This window comes from Botryllus schlosseri, chromosome 6 (genome assembly GCF_051294905.1).
Source record: "Botryllus schlosseri isolate E-star chromosome 6, Bs_hap1, whole genome shotgun sequence".
Taxonomy (NCBI): domain Eukaryota; kingdom Metazoa; phylum Chordata; class Ascidiacea; order Stolidobranchia; family Styelidae; genus Botryllus; species Botryllus schlosseri.
The window spans coordinates 16,358,642-16,380,689 of NC_137241.1; the positions used below are offsets into that span (position 1 = coordinate 16,358,642).

The following is a 22,048-nucleotide window of genomic DNA, read 5'->3' on the forward strand; positions in this document are numbered from 1 at the left end:
TTATGGATACTGATTTTTCAGAGCAGTTATATTAGCGATTGGTGCATGTTAAGCCGAAAATACAAATGGAAGTGAGGGGGTCTGTTGAGTCAAGCCTTCCAGAATTTGTTTGATTGAAACCAAGGCCATTATTTTTGGAGGTCTACGAAGTGTTATTACAGCACTGTTAGAAACAAACACTCGGCACCGCCCGTCTTATTCTCTCAGTCAACAGGTGTTTGCGCGGTAAAAATGACCTTTTTTAATCATCGGGGAGATTTATCCTAAGAGAGGAATTTTGGCTTAAATTTCGGCCAAGGGAGGCACGAGATGAAAAAGGTTGGGAACCACTGTGTTAGCCTATGTGACCACATGTCAGATTTTTTTCAAAAGTTGTTTGTTCGAAACACGGCTCAGAATAATGAAACCCACAAAATCGACCTTAACGTTGAAATTCGGCATCGTTGATGTAGGATACAATAAGAAAACGGTGGTTCTGAAACTTTTTGTGACACGCCCCCTTGTATGATAGTGAAAAATTTTGCGCCCCCCTTATCGTCATATTGCAAAATGAAACCAGAATGCTAGCAATCCCAGCGGATAGTTTGATGGCATGGAAGGTCATGACTGTTGTTAAGTGTTGATGAGAGAATTATGAAATTCGGACTATACACAGAGAAATAAGTATGAATCGTAGGTAAATCGTTCGGAGCGCGAAAAAATTTTCAGTTCACCGCACCTTCGCGCCCTCCTTCAGATACTTTCACGCCCCCCAAGGGGGCGCGCCGCACAGTTTGAGAACCACTGCAATACGCAGACGACGCTATAGGCCCTACACTCGTTGTCTCATCACTGTGCGTCTAGACCAGTAGTTCTCAACCGCCGGTCTGCCAAATATATTAGCCTACTGTATAGCGTATAAATATTTACAGTAAGTCATGCAGAAAGGCATATTCCACCTGGTAAACCAGACAGCATTAATTCTAGTCTCTTAGGACCATCTGAAAATAATATTACAACGACATCAAAACTATGATCGTGCCTATGATAATTAGACGAAAATCATGAGTTGTGGATTTCTTTGATTCATTTCCCACTCTATATATCAAATCAACTGTATTTAACATAACAATGTTTTTTTCTCAAACTATACTAAACTACAATAGTCTTCTAGGTGAAGTAATGTCTATATATACTTAGCCTGTGAAGTCTGGCAGGCAAAGGAGCTGTTAACCATGGCAGCCTCACTGACTAACGCAGCTCTTGCAGAGGTACGACCTGCGCACGCTAGCTACTACGGCAAAATTGATGAGAAGAACCCGGTCATCCAAGCTGTTGGAAAAGAGCTCGATGAATTTTGTAGATATATTGTCAAGTCAAAACCAGACACCTACAAGCGTGAGCCAAATGAAGCCATGTCCAGAGGCTCGAATTGGCTGTTTGACATCTGGAATAAATATGCTCTGCGATTGCCCACAAAGTTCTATCATGAAAAACTGATGCAGATAGGTGACTTTCTACTGAATCAAGAGGTGTACGAAATTGCACTTCATCAGTGTTATAGTCGATTTCTAACCGTATGTCATGGTAATGCACTGAAGAACAATGCTTTAACAGCAGTAGAATGCAGGAATAAGTACTTTTCTGATGGATTCAATGCGGCATCAACCCTACCTACATGCCAGGCCCTATTAGGAGCTTTTTCATGTCAGTTTCACGTGATAAGAGTCACAGATCCAGATTTTGGTCGGAGTGATTCGGTTACCAGATGCGTTGTCATTCTCAAGAGTCTGCAAGGTTTCATGCAGTGCATACAAAGACACGAACCTTTGTACTGGGTCATGTACAATTGCACCATTCGACTGTATGAAATGTGCAGGAAACTCATGGTCAGCGGACATTCGATAAAAGTAGTGGAATATCTAGTTTGGGCTTGTATGTGTACAGAAATGAGCATTCCACTGTTGGCCGTTCAATTCCTGACTTGGAGAGTAACGCTGTACACCGCCGTTTGCCTGGCCTATTATGATTGTAAAGCTGGTGCCCTTGCAGAAAAATTCGCGCGCAGATCGCTGACCAAGCTTCAAGAACTGAGTGAACTGGAATCGATGAGTGGAGCCGCTGAAAATGAAACAACCCGGCTCATTTTTCAACAAGCCACTGTGAAAATGGCCGCGATGGTCTTCAAACGCACCGTTTTTGAATCGAGACGAAGGCCCAAGGGTGTTCTTCGGCCCAAGATGAGAAATAATCTAAAAGAGGCCGCAAATCTCATGTGGCCTCGAACCCAAACCGAAAAACTTCTGAGTGATATGTTTGTCGGAGGGGCTGCGCAATTTTTGGCTATCATCGAAGCGTTAACGGATAGTCACCGTCGATGCCTTCGACCGCGTCAGGCCGCTGCAGAAAACGACGTGGAAATGCTGGATGTCTATGCGGAGCTTTTCTTTGCGGGAAAGGAAATAATTGCCGGTGGTGGAGGCGGCAGCAGTAATCAAACTATTGCAGGGTCCGACCATTCCATCATGGGCGGGATGCGAAATGACAAGTCACTGATACAGCTGGCCGCTGCAGGTGAAGACGGCGTGACCTTAGTGAGTGTGGTGCGTTTTATCAAATTGGCTTTTTGCTATGAGCAATGGGACACATTCACCACGTTACTCGACTCTGCTTTGCTATACATCAAAAAGTATGACGAGGCTGGCGAGACGGAATTTAAGGACTTGGAGCTGTGTCTGGCAGTCATGCTATTGTCCGGAAGAGTAACTCGTGCTAAGACTGTTCGAAAAGTTCTACCATCCACCAGTGTGTCCGCTGCCAATGTAACAGACGACAAAGGAGAAACGCAAACCGCAACGGAAAGCTCACAGCTCACTATCCTGCCAAATGATGATCTCATCAATTTGGCAGAAGCTATCTATTTCTGCGCATCTAATGCAAGTCTTTTTTCTCCTATGGGGAAGGACCAGGAGATTCTGCTAGATCGAGATATGGTATTGGACGTTTGCATCCTTCTGTGGAAAAAAGCAAAGTCTGTGTTATTGAGGCTGCGAAGCAACGGTCAAATTGAGAACACGTCGCCAAAATGGATGCATTTACTGCAGATACTTAACAGCTGCTTTGTGTGGTGTGGAATCGCAAGCGTAGAGCCAACTATTCTCGCCGATGTCGCGTTGCATTTAGCAAGTTTACTGGAGCTGTCGACAACGTACGGCGAAATTTCGACGCAGGGACTCCAAAAATCGAGATACTCCGTTGCTTCCGATGTGTCACATTCGCAGTATCACACGAAAACAGACCGGTTGTCGTGCGCTTGCGAGGTATTATCGAACGCCATCAATTCGCTGTGTGCTGGAATCACTCAGACCATGTCTTTCACGGTAAATATCCAACAAGACTGGGACGCTGATACACCGACACATGAAAATACCAGCAACCTGTCACCCAGGGATGCAATGATTCAAGATTTTCTCGTCGAGCTCCTCAACGCTCACCACAGAATTTATTTTAAACTGGCTAAAAGATCCATCAAAAACGTACCATCAAAGGGAAAGAATCCAAACTCCGAGCGCAGCTCTGTGATGGCATCACAGCTACACATCCAAGTTCCTGAGTATGGAAAGAAGAAAATGCTGGCTCACGTTCGGGGCAATATGGTGTCGAACGCCTTACTGCATACGCAAAGAGCGAGTATCGAGTACAGCGATGATTTCGTTAAAGCTGAGGAGTCCTTGACCAAAGCGATGGACTTGTTAAAGAGAGCTGAGAATGAAGAGAACAAGCTGCAGTCACTAAGTAAGAATACTCGGTATGGGAACGGTCAATCAAGCAGCGTGCCATCGGCACCTATACTGCTTGCCAGATCCAACACAGCGATGGTTTTCAAGCCTGCTCCTTTTCAAAGCGATACGCCGGTAGCATGGTATCGATTATTCGGCCGCACATCTGCAGGGCCGAATGTCAAAGTTCGTTTGAACGATTACTTTCTGCAAGGTACCGGGAACGAAGTGCCAGCCGGAGAAGAATGTACCTTCCGTGTTGAAGGAATTACACCGAATGAGAGGTATGTCTTTGCGGTCGCCGCCTACACCAGTAATGGTACTCTTGTTGGAAACGGGATCGGTGCTACCAGTGAAGTAATGCCAGCCCATTATCCTATGTCCATCTTGAATGCTTGGTGCATTTTGGCCGAATCGGCGTTACGCGTGGGTTCGTATCGTATCGCGAAACAAGCAGCTCAAGTTCTTTGGAACCATTTCGTGGAGCCATTGGTTGATCCGAATTTCGGCCAGTTCAGTGTTTCCGGTCACGACTTTGAATTATCTCTATACAAACTGAACAAGGAGGTGATGGATAAAAGCTCCGAAGTTCTGACACGACATGCGATCACAAGCGTTTTCATTTCTGTCGAAGTGGCTATCGTAGAAAATGGCTTGAGCAGCACGAATCTGACTGACGAAGGACCGCTACGATCGAGTCAGATCGCGAGACTGAAGGAGTGTGAGAAAATGCTCGTCGCAATGGAACTTTGCTCTCATTTGGGTGACATGAATTTACTGTTACAAGCCGCGACCAAGTGCTTTGGCCTGCTGATTCCAATAATGCAAGTCGACGTGTACATGGAACCCGTCGTTCAAGTACTAGTTTGCTGTCACGTTGTTTTGCGGGAAGCCTGCGCTGGATCGCTAACTCATCTTCCGCTATCGATGTCAAAATCGATTCATCACATGATCGCGAGTATTACATTTTATCTTGCGAAAGTATTTCGAGCTTGGGGCAGACCAGAAGCATGTATAAACATCATCGAAACTGGCAAGCAATTACTCGTGCAAAACGAAGCACCCGGGGAATCAAGTACTTCCAATGTCAATTTGGCTCAAGCCAGGAAACGGGGTTATAAAGTTGTCCCCAAAAATACTTACAATACGAGTCAGGAACTGGCAGCATTGGAAGAGAGACTTTCGGAATTGACGAAAGAAAAGAATTCGGCTGGAGAATTGACTGGCGGCGAAGATGCCAGCACTGTCTTGTCTTACATAGTGACGGCAAAACCAATGCTGGCGTACAAGGAGCTAGCAAAATTCCGAAGACGATCAAGATATTTGGAATACTTTGTCCACATCATGCACAAGGCTCTCATCAATGGAATGGTGGAGCCTGCGATCGAATGGTCTCAAGAAGTGCTACAGTGGCTGCGTCGAAGGAATGACGGACTGTCTGTGAATTATACGATCCTATCAGCCGATAATGGCGCTATTGTAATGCAGGGTAACGACGTCAGCAAGTATGCGGCTGTGATTGTGAATTACTCCAAAAACGGAAAGCCGAAACAGCGTAAAAAGAAAATGCTGACGAAAAAGAGCAAGATTATTATGAAGGGTAAAGGTGACGATCAAGAGGATCTTGAACGTAAAGCGTTGACCGTCTTAGAAAAATACTTCTTAGACATGTACAAAGCCTGTGTCAAAAGAAGAAAGCTGCGCAAACTCTCAAACGATGAAATGCCATGGAGATCCAGATTCAACCATCTTGCAGGCTTGCTTTACTTCGACATCTTGCAACAAAAGCTCGAAAAGAGATTAAAACAGTTTAAGGGCGATCTGATTCCGTCAAAAAGCATCAATTTGCTCGATCAGAATCAATGGTCTCTGAATCAATGTGGGAACATTGTACTTCAACCATCTTTCTTGACACCCGCACCTGTGAGTCCAAGCTCCGCGCCTGAGATGCGGGAATATGGCATTTCGCAAGGACAGCCGTTATTGACTTGCGCTAAAAAGGCAATCAACGCTCCTTTCGATGCCGATGTGCCTGATCCTGGTATGCGAGTATCTCCTGATTACGACGTGAGGGCGCCGTCGCCACAAACGCAGCGCACCAATTCGCCGGCTTCCTTCACATCAGGACAGACTGTTGACCCGACTATTACTTCCATACAAAACAACGCCATCATTGACACCTTCAAAATTATGATGCTGTCTTTTAGAAGGGCTCTGGTACTGGCACACCGTGGTAAATCATGGACTTTGTTGCAAAATGTATCTCTCTCATTCTTGTCTTGCATCAATTACACGTTTGAGAATACCGTGAACTCGCAAGTACCGGTTATGACAAGGGACGTGTATCGGGATCTTGTATGTTTACCTTTGACCCTAGCCGCTGACTTTTTGCTTGAGATGCTTGTGGTAATGCAGTGCCAAGAATTCAACGATGGTCCGTCTCTTTCTAGCTACGCTGGGAATATCCACGATGAAAAGGGCGGACGGAATTTACATTATGATGAAACTATCGATGATATTCATGAATATGATTTCGCTCTGATCAAAGAAATCACGTTCAGATGCATTGAAATGCTGCATTTCCAACGCCGATCAGAGCAACTTGTTGATATCTGTCTTCGGTTTTCGTCATTAACCCACGATCGATTTGCAGAAAGTATACTTCCAATAATGATCCACGCGCAGCATGAGATCAGGAAAAGAGTTGAAGAGAATAATGGGGGCAGTGTACCACAGACTGCTTGGGATTCTTCAGGAAAAACTGTGACACTCAGTAATGAAAATTACATCATGTCTCGACTGCAGACCCAACCGCTTCAAGAAGATAACGAATTTCAGATTAACATAGGGGGATATATTGACCCAGCATCGCACGATGTTTACGGTGGTGGCAAGAGAGCATTGGCCCTTTCATGTGTCCCGTATGATGTGGAACGGAGTCTGGACACATTACATACTACTCTGGAAAAATCTTTGTATTTTTCTCGAGCTTTGACTCACTCCAGAAGATTACTTGGCCAGTATTTGGCTTCGCAATACAACAAGCGAACCTCCGATTCAAGTGGAGGATTAACTCGTCAAAGCCGAGCGTCTTCAGTCAGTTTTGTGGACGTTGAAAGTAAAAACCAGCTATCAGTTCCTTCTAATATGAACCAAACCAATTTCGAGACACGAGATGATGTTGAAACCTCTCCATTTACGCATTTGCCAACGGTAATCAGCTCTTACACCAAAACTATAGAGCTCTTGATATCACATGGCGAGACCGATCTTGTGAGCCAAGCTTATCATGAATTGGGCAATCTGTATCATCATTCGGGGAACACAAAATCAGCATTGAAAGTATGGAATGAAGGTTTGGATCAGTTATTTTGTGTCCGTGGTGCTGTTTCTAATTGGAAAAACGAATTCAATAGTAACAAGGATGTACCTGAATTAATGTTACAGAGACTTGGCTTTTGGGGTTGTCTGCTGTCGATAGTATTGACGTGCAAGATCGGAGAATTTTCATCAATTGACATACAAAAGAAAACAAATTGCGCTATCTTAGCTGCAGAGCTAGCGCAAGCACTATTCAGATCTTCATTGCCGCACCCAACATCATGCTCTGATTACATGTCCTATGAAGTATTTCCATTGCAAGTGCTACAAAATAACAGAAAACCGAACAAAAGTATGCCTGGTGCCACCTCAATATTTCCTGACGTGGACATGTTTTCTGATAAGTACCGTTGTGAGCCGAGACAATTCATGTCAGCCCTGCATTGGCTTTGTGAGAATCTGGTGCAGCTTCAATTCAATTTGAAAGCATTCCCTTGTTTATGCCTGTATCAGTATATTGCGACCTTTGTATGCAAAGATATTCAACGGAGCGTTCAATGTCGTTGCATCAAATTGTCTGCTTTGAGTGACATCAGAGCGTTTGATGCTGCTATCAATGATATGCTATTTTTGCTCTATGGAAGTCGATTGCCTCATCCAACAGAGCATACGTACAGGGAACCGGACAGTGCACTACCGGCCTTCCACTTCAGTCTTACACACTCAATAGAATCGCTCGAGAATTTGAAAGCAATGGAAGTAATCGTTAGCAAACGGATATCACCCGAGTTGTCACAGCTTTATGGTCCCCAGCTCACTTGTGAAATTACTCTGCAAAGATCGTTAATTCTGGTCGAGCTGGCCAATTGCATTTCATGCATTCCGCAGAGACCATCTCAAAAGGATTTGAGTTTGATATCGCCCGATCAAACAACAGAACGCTTGTCACCACTTCCAGGCTATGCATCTGGCAGGAGATATACACAATACTTAGCCGATGATACCAGATCATCAATAAGTGCCATGTCCACAACTTCAACTTCAATGAAACATGTGAAAAAATTGTTCTCAAAACGTGACACTCCTATGACTATTGCTTTATTAAAAGGAATTCTACTATGCATAGCAGAAGCTTTCCTGAACGCTATGCTTGATCCTATACTCCGCAGCAATATCAAACTCCTGCCCTCCGAAGTATGGTTAGCAGTCCATTGCAGACTGCAATTGTGCAGTATTGAGAAACAACGGCAACACACAACATTTGGGGCTTCTCATGCATTCAATGCATTGCAAATGATGCAGAATTCTGGGAAATTTGAATTCGAAGTTGTCCAAACGAAGCAGGGCCAGAGATCTGGTTATAAATCCAAGCCAGGTGGTACAAGGAGTTTATTCAATGAACAAGTTTCATACATGGGAAAAGCGGTTGATAACTTGGAACAAAAATATAGAGCAAGGTTGAATGCCAGATTATGGCTGAGTACTAGACTAAAGCTCTGTGAAGCACTGCAATGTCAAATAACAGGACTGGGGAAAGTTTGGACTGCAATGGCGGAAAGAAATGGAAAAGAAAGCATTAACTTCCTGCAATTGTACTGCGCTGAAGGGCTTGCCGAAGCAGAAGTATGCAATGACCGAGAAATGCAGGCATACTTTTTGCTCTCCAGCTCACTATCCGACAGTCTAACCAGCGAAGAAGCAGCAAAAATAATGGAAGATGCAATTTTGACCTTGGACGAACTTACAGATTTATCTGATGCTGGTACTGTATCTTTAGCATATGGCACCGTAACTGCTGCTGACTTGCAATTGCAAGGCAACAAATGGACATCCTCACATGCTGTTCAAGAGTTCCACAATGCGCATGCGATCATTTTGTTACATTTGATGCAGCATGGAGAAACCATCAGACACTTTGAAAATTCTGCTTCCACAGTCAGCGTGCCTCTCAAGAACATATATCACCGAGACCTCCAAATTTTGGCCCACATCAAGCTCCGCATCGGACATGCTAATTATTTCACCTTGACTGAAAATTCGCCTGTCGAAGAGTGGCAGTCGGCCGCCGAAATCCTCAGGGATGCCAAGCTGCTGTGTGATAACTGCTTCGTAAAAGACGCGAGACTTCAAGCAGAAATCAACTTTGAACTGGGTAAAGTAACGAGAGCCGTCTATTTTTCAAATGGGTGCGACGCTTCTTCCGCAAAGCGAACATTACAAGAAGCAATCAAAGCATCGCCATTCACGTTCCCGATTCTCAGCAGAAACAGCCAGCTTGAATTAGCAATGCTCGGCATCACGTTGAGCAACGACACGTTGAAAGCAAGTCAGTCATCGAATAGCATGACTGACATTAGTCAAATCGCAGTGGCCTTACATTCGGCACATTGCATCGCAAAGGGGGACCAAAGTCGATCCATGCTGCAAGGAAGCACTGAAATTGTCACCGGGAATTTCTCGGATAAATGCAAGAAAAAATTGCCAGAGTTTGTACTGCTGGATCTTGCGACGGATCATCGCAAGACTATTCCGGAGGTAACCGTCGATGACATAACCATTGATCCCCATGTTGCGGGAGTTCTCATGGAGTCCGGGGAGTTTACTTGGATTCATGTGCTGTACTATCGGATACTGCTGCTACGCAAATTTGCTTCATTGCGAATCGGTGAAACTAATCGTCCGCAAACATCGGATTCTGATGACAGCGATATCATGGACTTCTATCCAGGTGATATCAAGCAAACTGACCAAAGGAGTCAGGCTGTCAAAACGCCCATGTTTTCAACATATCTGACTACTCGCCTTCTGGTCCTGCACGATTATCTGAAAGAGCATCTGACGTCTTATCAAGCCACTTGTAAGTTTTCGATTTTTGACAGTAAGTCCGAGATGTTGCTTGTGCAGTGGTATAAGTTGCGTCAAAGGAAAACACTTCTCTGGTGTGCAACTGGAACAGAAAAGTGTGGGAAGATACTGGTATCTCCGTCGGACATAGCTCGGCTTCTCTCTCAGATCAAGACTCTTCTCCAGAAAGTAGAGATTCACTTCGGACAGACTATGGCGGTGCAGTCCAAACAGCGTTCGCGCAACGTGCGTATGAGAAAACAGACGGGAACATCCACCGTTCCTCCGCAACTGGAAGACGATGTCAAGCAAACCCTTACTAACTGTGCGCTACTGTTTTCTCCGGATCACGACGTGATTACGACTTTACCATTTGTTATTTCTGTGAACGCTATAGAAAATTTAGTAGAACTTTTTACCATTGGTTGTTGCTATACCAGCAAAGACCCCTTGTACAATTGGCTTTTAGAGCTTCTAGTGAATGAGGATTGAAGAATTTGATTTCTGTTACCCATATTCTATGTTTAGATGCGTGTGTTATTTTTCAACAATTTACGCCATCACATAAAAATGTATTTATATTTTATGAATTGGGAATACTCGTTGTTTATTACAGAGCAAGACTATAATAGTAGTGTAATAATATAGTATTGCTGCTTTCAAAGCAAGCAAGTGGTAGTTGAGGAGCCTGAATGGAATCTGTGTCATGTGCTCACACAATTCTTAATTTTGATTTTTTTTTTATTCAATTACTTGAACTTGGAGAATCATCACTGCTCACATGTTATATTAGGCAAAAAGTACCGAGATTCCAGTAGGGATGAGGAGGTTTTCAGAGGTCATAATCCACTTTCCCACAGACTGTTTGGCTCTTCATGACGTGAAAATGATTTGATGATGCCATCGAATGAATAATATAATTTTCCGATGTCAGGATACTATCAAGGGTTTGTTTGGCTAGGTTAGGCTTGTGATGTGGAGTTGATTAGTATTCGGCAGGTTTTTGAGGTTGATGCATGCGATGGCATTGTCTGTAATAAAACCGAAGATGACCTTTCATCGGCGATTTTGAGGGGGTTCTGGTGCTCTGACACTGTTACTATTTGGATTTTCGGAATCAGTGTGACGATAGCAATTGATTGATACCAGTCATTATGAATTCCGAGTTATTTATGATGATTTGCATTGTCGCAGGTGAGGCACGACCCCCCCCCCCCCGTGCCTCACCTGTACCTTTCCTTTCGCGCTGTATTTTTGAATAATAATTATGTAAATTGATGCTGTTGGGTGAAAAATATGTTCAAATTTAAATATTTATGAACATCGATGTAAAACACCAATAATCATCGACTCATCAAGGGTTTTCACAATTTTCACTTACTCATGCACCCAGACAACAGGTGAGGCACTGCCTCACCTGCCTCATTGGACCGCATGTCACTGAATTATACATGATGATGCATCTTCGGGTGGCCAATTGTTAATAGTCACTTTGTTGCGTGTTGTTATTTCTTGACCTCCCATAAGGAATTGTCGGTGTAGTGGAAAGATAATGGAATCTCCCAAACCTACCAGAAACAAATTTCTTTCGTGAGGAGCACACGATTCCAAGTTGGTATTTTTATATGCGGTTCATCATTTTCCTCCGCTGTGAGCATGTGTATTGTGGGGCTGAGATTGCAAAGGGCGCTACGATTTCAATAAAACAGAAACATGAAGTCACAGTGAATCCCGCATAGCGCGTAAACAATTCCAAGATTAATTATATCTCAAAAATCCGGAAGTCAATTCGTAAATTCAATTTTCATGTCGACGGCCGCCATTACATACTAAGTAAATTACGTGTCCACTGTCCACGGCTGCACAAATTTCCTTCTACGGCCGCAGGTTGGCCACCCCTATAGGCTACTAGATGGTGACATTTTGAGGGTTCTGTTCGTAATTAACTATTTTTATGATGGTATTCATGTGATTTTACGGTAGTGTCTGCTGAGTGCTGAGTCGAGGTAAAATTGACTTGCCCAGATACGCTAATTTCGCGTCGAAGGCCGAGGATTAACCGACCACGCCGACTCGAATAATATTCTTCTCCTCGACAATATCTAGGGATAAAGCGTTTTGGAGTAGGAAACGCGTCTTGTCGAGCTATCTTGCTCGTTTCGCACTACTACTAGACGTAGCCTACTACGAGTATAATGCACCACACGAAAACACGTGCAAAGGCAATACCTGGCCAGTGGCCATCCACAAAATAACGAATTGCGCGGTTTAGCAAGTCAACTCGTACTTAGCGAGTCGCTCCTACGTCGTCACCGGAGAGAGCTTGGACGTGATTCAAATCAAACGTGTTTCCTGGCCTACTTACCTCACGAAGTTCTGCATCAGATTAAAATTTGATGCTTTATTTATTTTAGCAATGTGCAAGCGCCTTCAACATCTTGCATCTTGAAATTAAGGTATAGAATCCTAATATATCTCGTGGACCGGCAGAAAAGTAGTCGCGGACCGGCGGTTGAGAACTAGAGATGTGAAAAAATAGCAGTCGGTTAAAGAATAGCACTTAAGCACATAATAGCCTTATGACATTCAATACATTTATCCCGATAGTTCTCTGGCGTGTTTCATTATTCGAGAAACGAGTGCCACTACAGTACAGTCTCAACCAGATCACCACATCACAGTCAATAGCAGTGCTTATCCTCAACCAGGACCGTAACTGCCGCACCCCAAACACCCAATGCAATTGGGGGTGGCGAGCTCGAAGGGGGCCCAAAATTATTTCGTGAATTAGCATAAATTATTGAGAAATTTTTAAAAATTTATGCAGCTTTATCAAAATTTTTCGCGCTCCGCGCGCGGTTTCAAGTTGGCAATGATCTTCATTATTGGGTACTCTCCACCCAAGAAAAATAATAAGCAAAATTTATAGAAATAGGCATATCAGCGTCGGCCATTACCGCGCCACGGCGCACCGAGATATAAAGTTTTAGGCCATGTAACATGAGACTCCAATAGGTGTGCCAGAACGATCGGCAGCGAGAAAACCTTGACCGAAAAGGACTGGGCTTATGCAGATACCAGAGATGAGCATGGATTAGGATTAGGTTTTGAAAAAACAGGATTTGTGAAATTTTGTCGGATTTGGATTGGATTTGGATTAGACATTTTTTTCAGAACGGATTAGGATTTGGATTGGATTTACCTTTTTTCTGGGAGATTGAAATGCCGTGTGGCGAATGGCGACAAACTTTATTCATATCAGTTATTAATGTACTTATGGTTACTAGGATATCTTGAATCAAGTGAATCGTTGGTTGTGAAAGAAAATTTGCGAATCCCTCCATTGCATAAATTAGGTTCTATTTCTGAATTTCCAGTTAGAATCGGATTAGGATTGGACATGGACTTGAATATGAAAAAGTTATGGATTAGGATTTGGATTTGGATTTGAAGGTTCTGATTTGGATTGGATTAGGATATAGAAATTTCAAATCCGCTCATCTCTGGCAGATACATGTAGGCGTCCAAATGACTGGCGACGGATGTTCCTGTCTTTGCAATCTGAACCTCGCAAGGCAAATACCACCCCGCACGGAAAAGTTATATGCCGGTGAAGAAATACCAATTTGAAATCGTGTGCGTCTTTTAGTTCAGTACGTTTATGCGATTCAACATTTTTTGATATTGCTGAGGTCACGAAATAACATCATGTAACAAACTCATGCCAACGGGTCCGCCCGCCCGAAGATGTTTCATTATTATTTACGGGCCCTACAGTTTCCGAGACACCTCAGTCAGCTCTACCGGCAAATCTGATTACGCGAGCAGAGAGGACAAGAAACTGATAGCAATTATGCAATTCCCAATCTTATTGACCGATTTATTTTGAATCATCGAAAATTTTCGCGCTTGGCGCATGCTCACTAAACGACTAAAGAGTACAACTAATTTCGTGGTAAAAGCGAACAACGTGATAGGGGGGGAGTCGGTTTATCACCCTATGGGAGCCCAAGACCCAATAAGTTTTTCTGGGGGGCCTGACGAAGTGCTGTTTCGTTCCTGACAACAGGTATACGCCCAGAGATGTTTAATTATTATTATTGAATGGTCCTACTTTTTCAAACAGTCCTCACTCCGTTTTACCGGTAAATCTGATTACGTGAGCAGAGAGAGGATAAAAATTGATACCGTAGCGATATATATGAAATTCTCGATCATATTGACCGATTCAATCATGAACAGGGTTGTAACCAAGTCACAAAGGCTCCGAGTCACAAGTCAATCTCACTTTTATATTTTTGACTCGAGTCAAGTCGAGTCATTTTCAATTCCCACCGAGTCAAGTCCGAGTCCAAGTCAGCGAACAGAGGATCGAGTCCGAGTCATGGTATTATGACTCGAGTCCGAGTCCAAGTCATTGTGTTGAGTGCTCAGTTTCCAGTTAAAGTGTCTTCCTAAACCCACTTTTCTAACTCTGTTTGGTGATATTGAATGGTTCGCATTTATAATATATCAATTTTCCTCACTTTTAGCAGTTTCTGGTCGCATTTTCAAGCACCAGTACCAACAAACGAAATCCCAATAGCGTGTTGGCTTCGAAATTACAATGAAATGTCGGTCTTCGCCGTCTGAATCTCGAGTCAATGACTTGCTTCGAGTCATGCGCAATGACTCGAGTCCAAGTCGAGTCAATACACAGATTGACTCGAGTCGAGTCATTTCCGTATTTTGAGAAAATGACTCGAGTCGAGTCATCCGAAAATCGTGACTCGAGTCTGACTCGAGTCGAGTCATGACTCGAGTCATTACAACCCTGATCATGAATTGTACAAATTTTTCGCGCACCAAACGGTTAGTCGAGAAACCTTACTCACTAAACGGACACCCAATAGAGATGTTTAGTAGCGTTAAACCGCGTACAGGCTGAGGGGGGTCCGGGGGGCGAAGCCCCCCATAAGTCCGGTTTATCACTCTATGGGGGGCCCAAGACCAATGTTTTTTTTTGGGGGGGGGGGAGGCTGACGAAGTGCTGTTACGGCCCTTTCCTCAACCACCACCCAATTTTAACTTCAAATGACATCTTCGGCACAAAAATTATATCCCTATTATTTGTCATGAAGGGCATAATTAAGGTAGGCGCTTCTGGAAATATAGGCCTACTCCATGAATGGATTTTCTTCAAGCTTTGTTGTAAGATGAGGCTAGACGACTTCGTTTGATTATGACTTCAATCATGATTAATTGTTAGTTTACAGTTGCGGTTTGATATCGGCGAGTTTAGAAGTAAACTAATATATTTGCACTGTTTCGACTAAATTAGCGGTCAATTGTGACGTACACTTTACCTCCAATATAACTGCTAGAAGGTAACAGTTAAAAATCACAGTTAAGATTTCGAAAGTAGCAGTTTGTAACTGCTACTGTAAAATATCGGTTAAGCCCATCTGGTCTAGGGTAAATCTCAGTATAGTATTCATTATGGCGTCATAATATATTTAGTAATGGCACTACAACAAAATCATCCAAGTATATCAAAAAGAATATTTTTATTGGTTCCAAACAACAAAGATCGTACTTGACAATCAAAAACTATGATAAAACGGCTTGTGATAATTTTATTATATCCCCATTGCCTAATAGATCATAAACAACTACGGCCGTGAGTAATCTACAATGATATCATGGAAAACTGAATGGGATAGAACGGTAACTGCGTGGCCTGTCAATCATTTACGGTTGAATAACAATCAGTAGAGCCAGAATGTTTCGGTTGTTTGCTGATATTTTCCGGCTTACGTAACAGCGTACATCGGGCCAAGTAAGTGTTATTATCTTTATCGTAAGTAACTTGTCTTGTCTAAATTACTTTGAATGTAATTATTGACAGTATGTGACATATACCTTGATAACGTTACGTAGTAAATGACTTGGCACAGTAATGTCCCAAAACTACAAACTCACGCCTTCCCTTCACTCCAAATCTAACGCTGAAAACTGTGCCCCCACAGCACTGCTACTATTTTCGATCAATTTGGGTCTTACTTTTGAGACGGAAAGTAATAGGTAAAACTAATTAAATTGGGTAGTAAACGGTATGTGTAGTAAAAATGCGACTAGCTCATGGTTATGCCAACTATGACCACTTTTGTCCTGTCAATACTGGATGTTTGGTGATGATGCTGGCGTGAAGACGATATCTCTTTTAATGGACAGCATCTGTTGCAACTAGTCTTAATGTTGACCATCATTACTAAACGTTGAAGGCTACTTTGGGTAAGTTTGATCTTTGTAGATAACGAAAATATACTGTATAAGATAATTTGTGGCTTCAGAGAATCTGCAAGGCCTGAGTATATGTGATGGTATTAAAATCCAGGTTTGGTTCAGTCTGTGCTGAACTGCTGATTTGTGATGGGGCTTTCTTGTGATCTGTATACAGGGCAAACGGCGGTCTTGGACAACTAAGAAATTCTAGTTATTTGCCTAGGCTTATTAGACCGAAAAGCAGCTAATCTAATTGTGTCTAATCTATTCTGATTTTGAAATGCTGTGTAGCTATATTTCTGATGTAACTTGAGAAAAACTGTGTAGTTGTAATTAAAATTCTAGTCTGATTTGAAAAAAGTGTGTCTCTCTCTCTGATATAATTTGGAAAAGCTGAAAATTTTCTTAGTTGTCCAAATCTGATACAGTGGTGATGCTAACATTTGGGTGTTACTCATGCCAAGAAACCATGGAGGTTCACCTACCGACTGATACCGTTCCAACCAGGCCGACATTATCTCATCACCTACTCTTATCCTAACCTTGTTTGTGATCATAAAGCACACCATCGGCTGCCATAGGATTTTATTTCCAGATGCAGATGAAAATGTGCGATATATCGACCAGTCATACCAGAACACCACAGGCCGTGCACTGATGGACGAGGATATTACTATGTCTGATATGTTGACACTGACACCCAACCCATAGCGTCATAGCTATATCTTTCATGTTAACCGTGTTTACTGTTTATACTTTGGTCTCCACGTCTTCATCTATCCAGCTCCTCCCTTCCAGTTGTGATCCGGAAAGCTCTGCAGAACCAGCAGGCATCTAGCAAGTTGTTTGTTAATTGACAAGATTCCTTTCAATTTATCAATTTACAATCCTGCACAATGGAAATGAAAATTGAAAGTAGTTCATTTATTGAATAGACGAGAAACGAGAGGCCTGCGAACCTATAAATATTAGTCAACAATTGCTCGGACTTTAATGTTATATAACCACTATAAGCAAAGCATTCTATCCTCCTTTTGTGCGGCAGTGTTTGATGATATAAGCATCATCATTGATCCATCATAGCCTACTCTACTATATATTAACGTTCCTTAATGAACGTGCGACAACTGATAACTAGGATAAGTTTTTGCAACTTTTTTTACAGCTTCCGGCAAAACCTAACTGCTCAGAAGGTGTGTAGTGTGGTGTTTCAAGCTGTTTGAAGGAATCTGATGTTGCAACTTTTCACAGCTTTTTCGATCTTTCATGAAATGTTTTGCAAGTTTTTCCGATTTTTCATGAAGCTAACTTTTACTGAAAATATTTCGCACTATATGCAAATAGATACTTGATTATTTCACTATCGTTCAAATTTGAGGTTCTTTCTGTTTTGACGTACATTCAGGCTAGACCGCCGAAAACAATATTTTCACTGGGTCAATTTTTTCAGGCTACCGAGTTGAGTGTTTTGCTACATTGTATTGGATACAGATAGATTCGAGTACCTCATGCCCTAATATTTTCAAGGAACTTGTCCGAAAATGCAAATGTTTAGAGCAACTTTTGTGAAAAATGAATGCAAGTTTTTAATGCAAATTTTGTGAAAAATAAATGCAACAAAAACTTGCTCTACTACTGATAACATTTGTAATGAGATGACAATCATTAGATGCGCAGGGAGACAGTCAAGTCAGTAGGGGAGATTTAACATCTTAATCTGAAAAAATATTAGAGAATATTCGAAACTACAAAGTGTCGAGAGCAAAACAAAAAATCAATAAGACGTTTCAGGAAAACTAAGTGCCGGTAGTGCTATGCGGATGCGCTAACAGTACACACATACAGGCTCGGCGCAGTCGAATAATAACTTATAGATAGTTATCTGTATTTCGATCTATTTAACAATACTTTGATTGGAAATAGATAGAAGTCGTTTAAAAAGACTTTTATACGTTCCTACATTCTTGATTGAGTTTTTTAAGCTGAGGACGGGGGTTCACGGGTTTGGGTTTATGGGCTGACCCTTTTTTTGTAACCAGAACGCCCAATCGAGAGGTGAGGTCACGATTATAAAAAGTTTAGGAACCCCTGCTCTAGATGCTATAGCTTCACCATTAAACACTATCCTGTATTGATGGATCAGAAGTGATTAGAGTTGGCATAAGCTGGTCGGATATTAGATATACAATCCAATTACTATCCAATTTATGATGTAATTCAAACATGTAGCCTACTACACATTGTACAGCACTATAACATATCAGAAACTAGAAAGGACACTGGCGTCGATGTTCAACTTAATCACGACATACTGTCATTAAATACGTAAAAATTAATTTCGACTAGTTACGGTAACGAGAATAATGACACTTCCTTAACCCGATGTATGCTGTTACGTAAGCCGGAGCATCACATTCACAACAAAGCACCAAAACAAAACATTCTGGCTTTACTGATTATTACTCAACCGTTAATGATTGACAGGCCACGCAGTTACCGTTCTATCCCATTCAGTTTTCCATGATGATATCAATGATAACAGCTGGACAGAATGTTACGCTTCACTAGTTTATAAAAATATTATGCAATCATCAAAAACCAGAAGGCAGTAGGCACTGAACGAGGAAAAGTCCGAACTGTGATTCAGAGTATAATATAAGGGCATTGCCGGGTTCCGGTTGTATGCCACTCGTTTATTGTATCTAGTTAACGAGTTGCTGGATAAATCCATGATTTTATGTCAAATTAATGATTAGAGGAGACTTGAGTTGGAGCTGATTTCAAAGCACCCAGACGTTGACAGGTATATATAACTTGGGCAACTCTAAACGGCGGACCGCGGAACAGCGGAACATGTAATACTAAACGGCGGACCAAGCGGAACTGCGGACCGAGCGGACCATAACAAAATAGCTCAATACTAAACGGCGGAACGAGCGGACCGCGGAACTAGCGGAACTTGCAATACTAAACGGCGGACCGAGCGGAACTGCGGACCGAGCGGACCATAACAAAATAGCTCAATACTAAACGGCGGGACGAGCGGACCGCGGAACTAGCGGAACTTGCAATACTAAACGGCGGACCGAGCGGAACTGCGGACCGAGCGGACTACAACAAAGACCACAATGTAAACAGCGGACCACGGATCAGGCGCAACTCGCAAATGCCGCAATACTCCTAATTTCTCAAAGGGTGCCTTTCTAGGGAATTTTAGATATCCCTGGCCATTCATTTTGAGCAATAAGGAGCATACCGAACATAAGGACATCTTGTCTAGGGTAACTATGGCGTGTCTTCAAGTGTGGCAACATAGTACCAACACACCCCAAACTTGATGCCCAGGTTGCAATGCAATACCAACACACCACAAACATACCCCAGACATGATGTCCAGGTTGCAACACAGTACCAACACACTCCAAACATACCCCAAGACATGATGTCCTGGTTGCAATGCAGCACTCTACTAACACTACACAGACGTGGTAGGCCTATATATCAGGGGTGGCCATGCCATTCACGGCCGCATTTCGACTACTCATGTAGCCTGCGAGTGGTCCTGGTCATGTTATGCGCCCGTTCATAGTCACGCGGAGCACGAAATATTTTTCAGATTCACTGATGAATTTCATTATTAATATTAGTAGTTTTACATATTACTATCAAACATTTATCCTTTCTCGGTCCATGTGATCAGATTCACAGGTAGAGTTGATGGAGGGGTGTTTTCGAAAATTTAGGGAAAGTTATAAATGATGTTGATGATGTATTTTCGGCTGGGCCAATTGTTATTAGTCAATTTTTTGCATTCTGTTATTTCTTGACCTCCCATCAGGATTATCGGAATAGGGAGGAGCACACGATTCCGAGTTGGTATTTCTATATGAGGCTCACTTTTCCCCTGCTGTTCGCATTTGTTATTGGTCACTTTTTTGCATGCTGTTATTTCTTGACTGTTGGTATAGGGAGGATCTCACGATTCCGAGTTGGTATTTCTATATGAGGCGCATCAATCATTTTACTCTGCTGTTCGCATCTGTGAGGTGGAGTTCTGATTGCAAAGAGCGCTACTATAATAAAATCGAAAATCGAAGTCACATGAATCGCGCGCAGCGCGAAGAAAATTTCAAGATTTATTAAAATATCTCAAGAAATCGGGAGTCAATTCGTAAATCCAAATTGCATGTCGACGGCCGCCTACACATACTAATTGAATTAATTACGTGTCCACGGCCGCACAAATTTCCTTCTACGGATGCAGGTTGGCAACCCCTGGTATATATCGACTATCTCTGATCGAGGGGAAATTTCTATGTTTCTGCTTGAGTAGTAATTATAATGAAAAGTAGCCTAACTAGCTAACTCTGATGCTCTCTTTTCGATAGATGTTTCCATCACGTCGGTGATGGTGTTCTTAGTCTATATCTAGCTAAATAAGGAAAGTACTTTTTTTATTTTGGAACATGCCAGTAGGTTTTCATCTGCTCACTCTTCTAGTGGTTACGTTTCTGGACTATATCCAAATTAACCGATTAATTTAAAGTTAAAATACGAACTGTTTACTTTCTGCCATCTAGAAAGTAGTTTTTTGCTCGAACACGATACTTTGGTAAGGGAAAACCTAATTATAACAACTTCCTATACAAATACCAGAAGGATTTCTCAATTAAAACGACGGGTCAGACGACAGATTACACAAACGCATATCGTGGACTGACTGAACAATGTCATAGCAGACTAAGATGAATATGCTTAATATAATATCATTGGGTTATATTTTTCAACTGAACAAGTTACACACAATGTACAATGCGATAAAACACAATGCGATGTCATGAACAGATAGGAGGATGTCGAACGACACGCATCAGTAGCGATCCTTTACTCTAACATCCACCTCGCTCGGCCTAGAGTGCTCGGTGTCACAGTTCTTTTCGGTGTATATTTTTTAAGCCGCGGCGACTTCTACTAGTTCTTCCCATTCCTTGTGAGTGCTTTCTTTCGTCGGGTCTTTTTCTAGGCTCTTTTTTTGTCGCCGTAAGAACGTCAACGGCGGGCGAAGAGGAGCCCAGATAAACCTCCGACGGGAATCGAACCAGATCCTTCAGATTGGTGGGCGCTTATCGTTACCACTACGCTATCTCTCCCGCTTGTCTCAAAGTTTAAGCCATGCGAACTGAACGTAAAATGAAACTGCGAACGGCTCATTAAATCAGTGCTTGAAGGTAGCCTATGTCAGATTATGGGTGTCACCTGGCTAGTGGCTATACTACGCTGGTTAACTTCTTCTATGGTTCTCACAGTCTTAGTTGAAAATGACTTAATTTTCCCACGGGCACATCAGATGAAGTACCTTTGATCTGTGTATTCTGGTGTAAACTGATTACAACTGATCCCAGTCCATTCGACAACTTTCTATCTTTTCATTGTATCGCAGTGTTGTAGTCTTTTGAAATGATGAAATTGGTAATAGAAGTTCTATCACAGAACTGACACTGTGGTCCGGTGTCAACAGATTACAACAACCTAACCGTTAATATCGCTGGTCAGCCCGTTTCCAACACAGATAATGCCAAATATCTCGGAGTTTTACTGGACTCGAACATGTCCTGGAAGAGTCATATTCAGTCCCTAGAAACTAAATTATCACCGAAGTGCGGCCTGTTCTACAGCCTTGGGCGCTTCATGCCAGCATGGGTTCTTCTGATACTCTTTAAATCCTTAATCCAATCGAAGTTACATTATGGCATCCTCTGTTGGGGGGCTGCCAGTAAAACTGCACTCAAGCCACTGCAGAAACTACAGCATAAAGTGCTCCGAATCATAGCTAGGGCCCCAAAGGGGCCTGGCTGCCCATC

At 42.5% G+C, this 22,048-nt stretch overlaps 1 protein-coding gene across 1 annotated transcript; it reads left to right on the forward strand.

Annotated features, from left to right (window-relative positions):
- Positions 1 to 810: 810 nt before the first annotated feature.
- LOC145441196 (cilia- and flagella-associated protein 54-like) lies at positions 811 to 10,520 on the forward strand. Its single transcript, XM_080319010.1, has one exon. The coding sequence runs from the start codon at positions 1,215 to 1,217 to the stop codon at positions 10,413 to 10,415; it is 9,201 nt and encodes a 3,066-aa protein (XP_080175136.1). The 5' UTR covers positions 811 to 1,214; the 3' UTR covers positions 10,416 to 10,520.
- Positions 10,521 to 22,048: the final 11,528 nt, after the last annotated feature.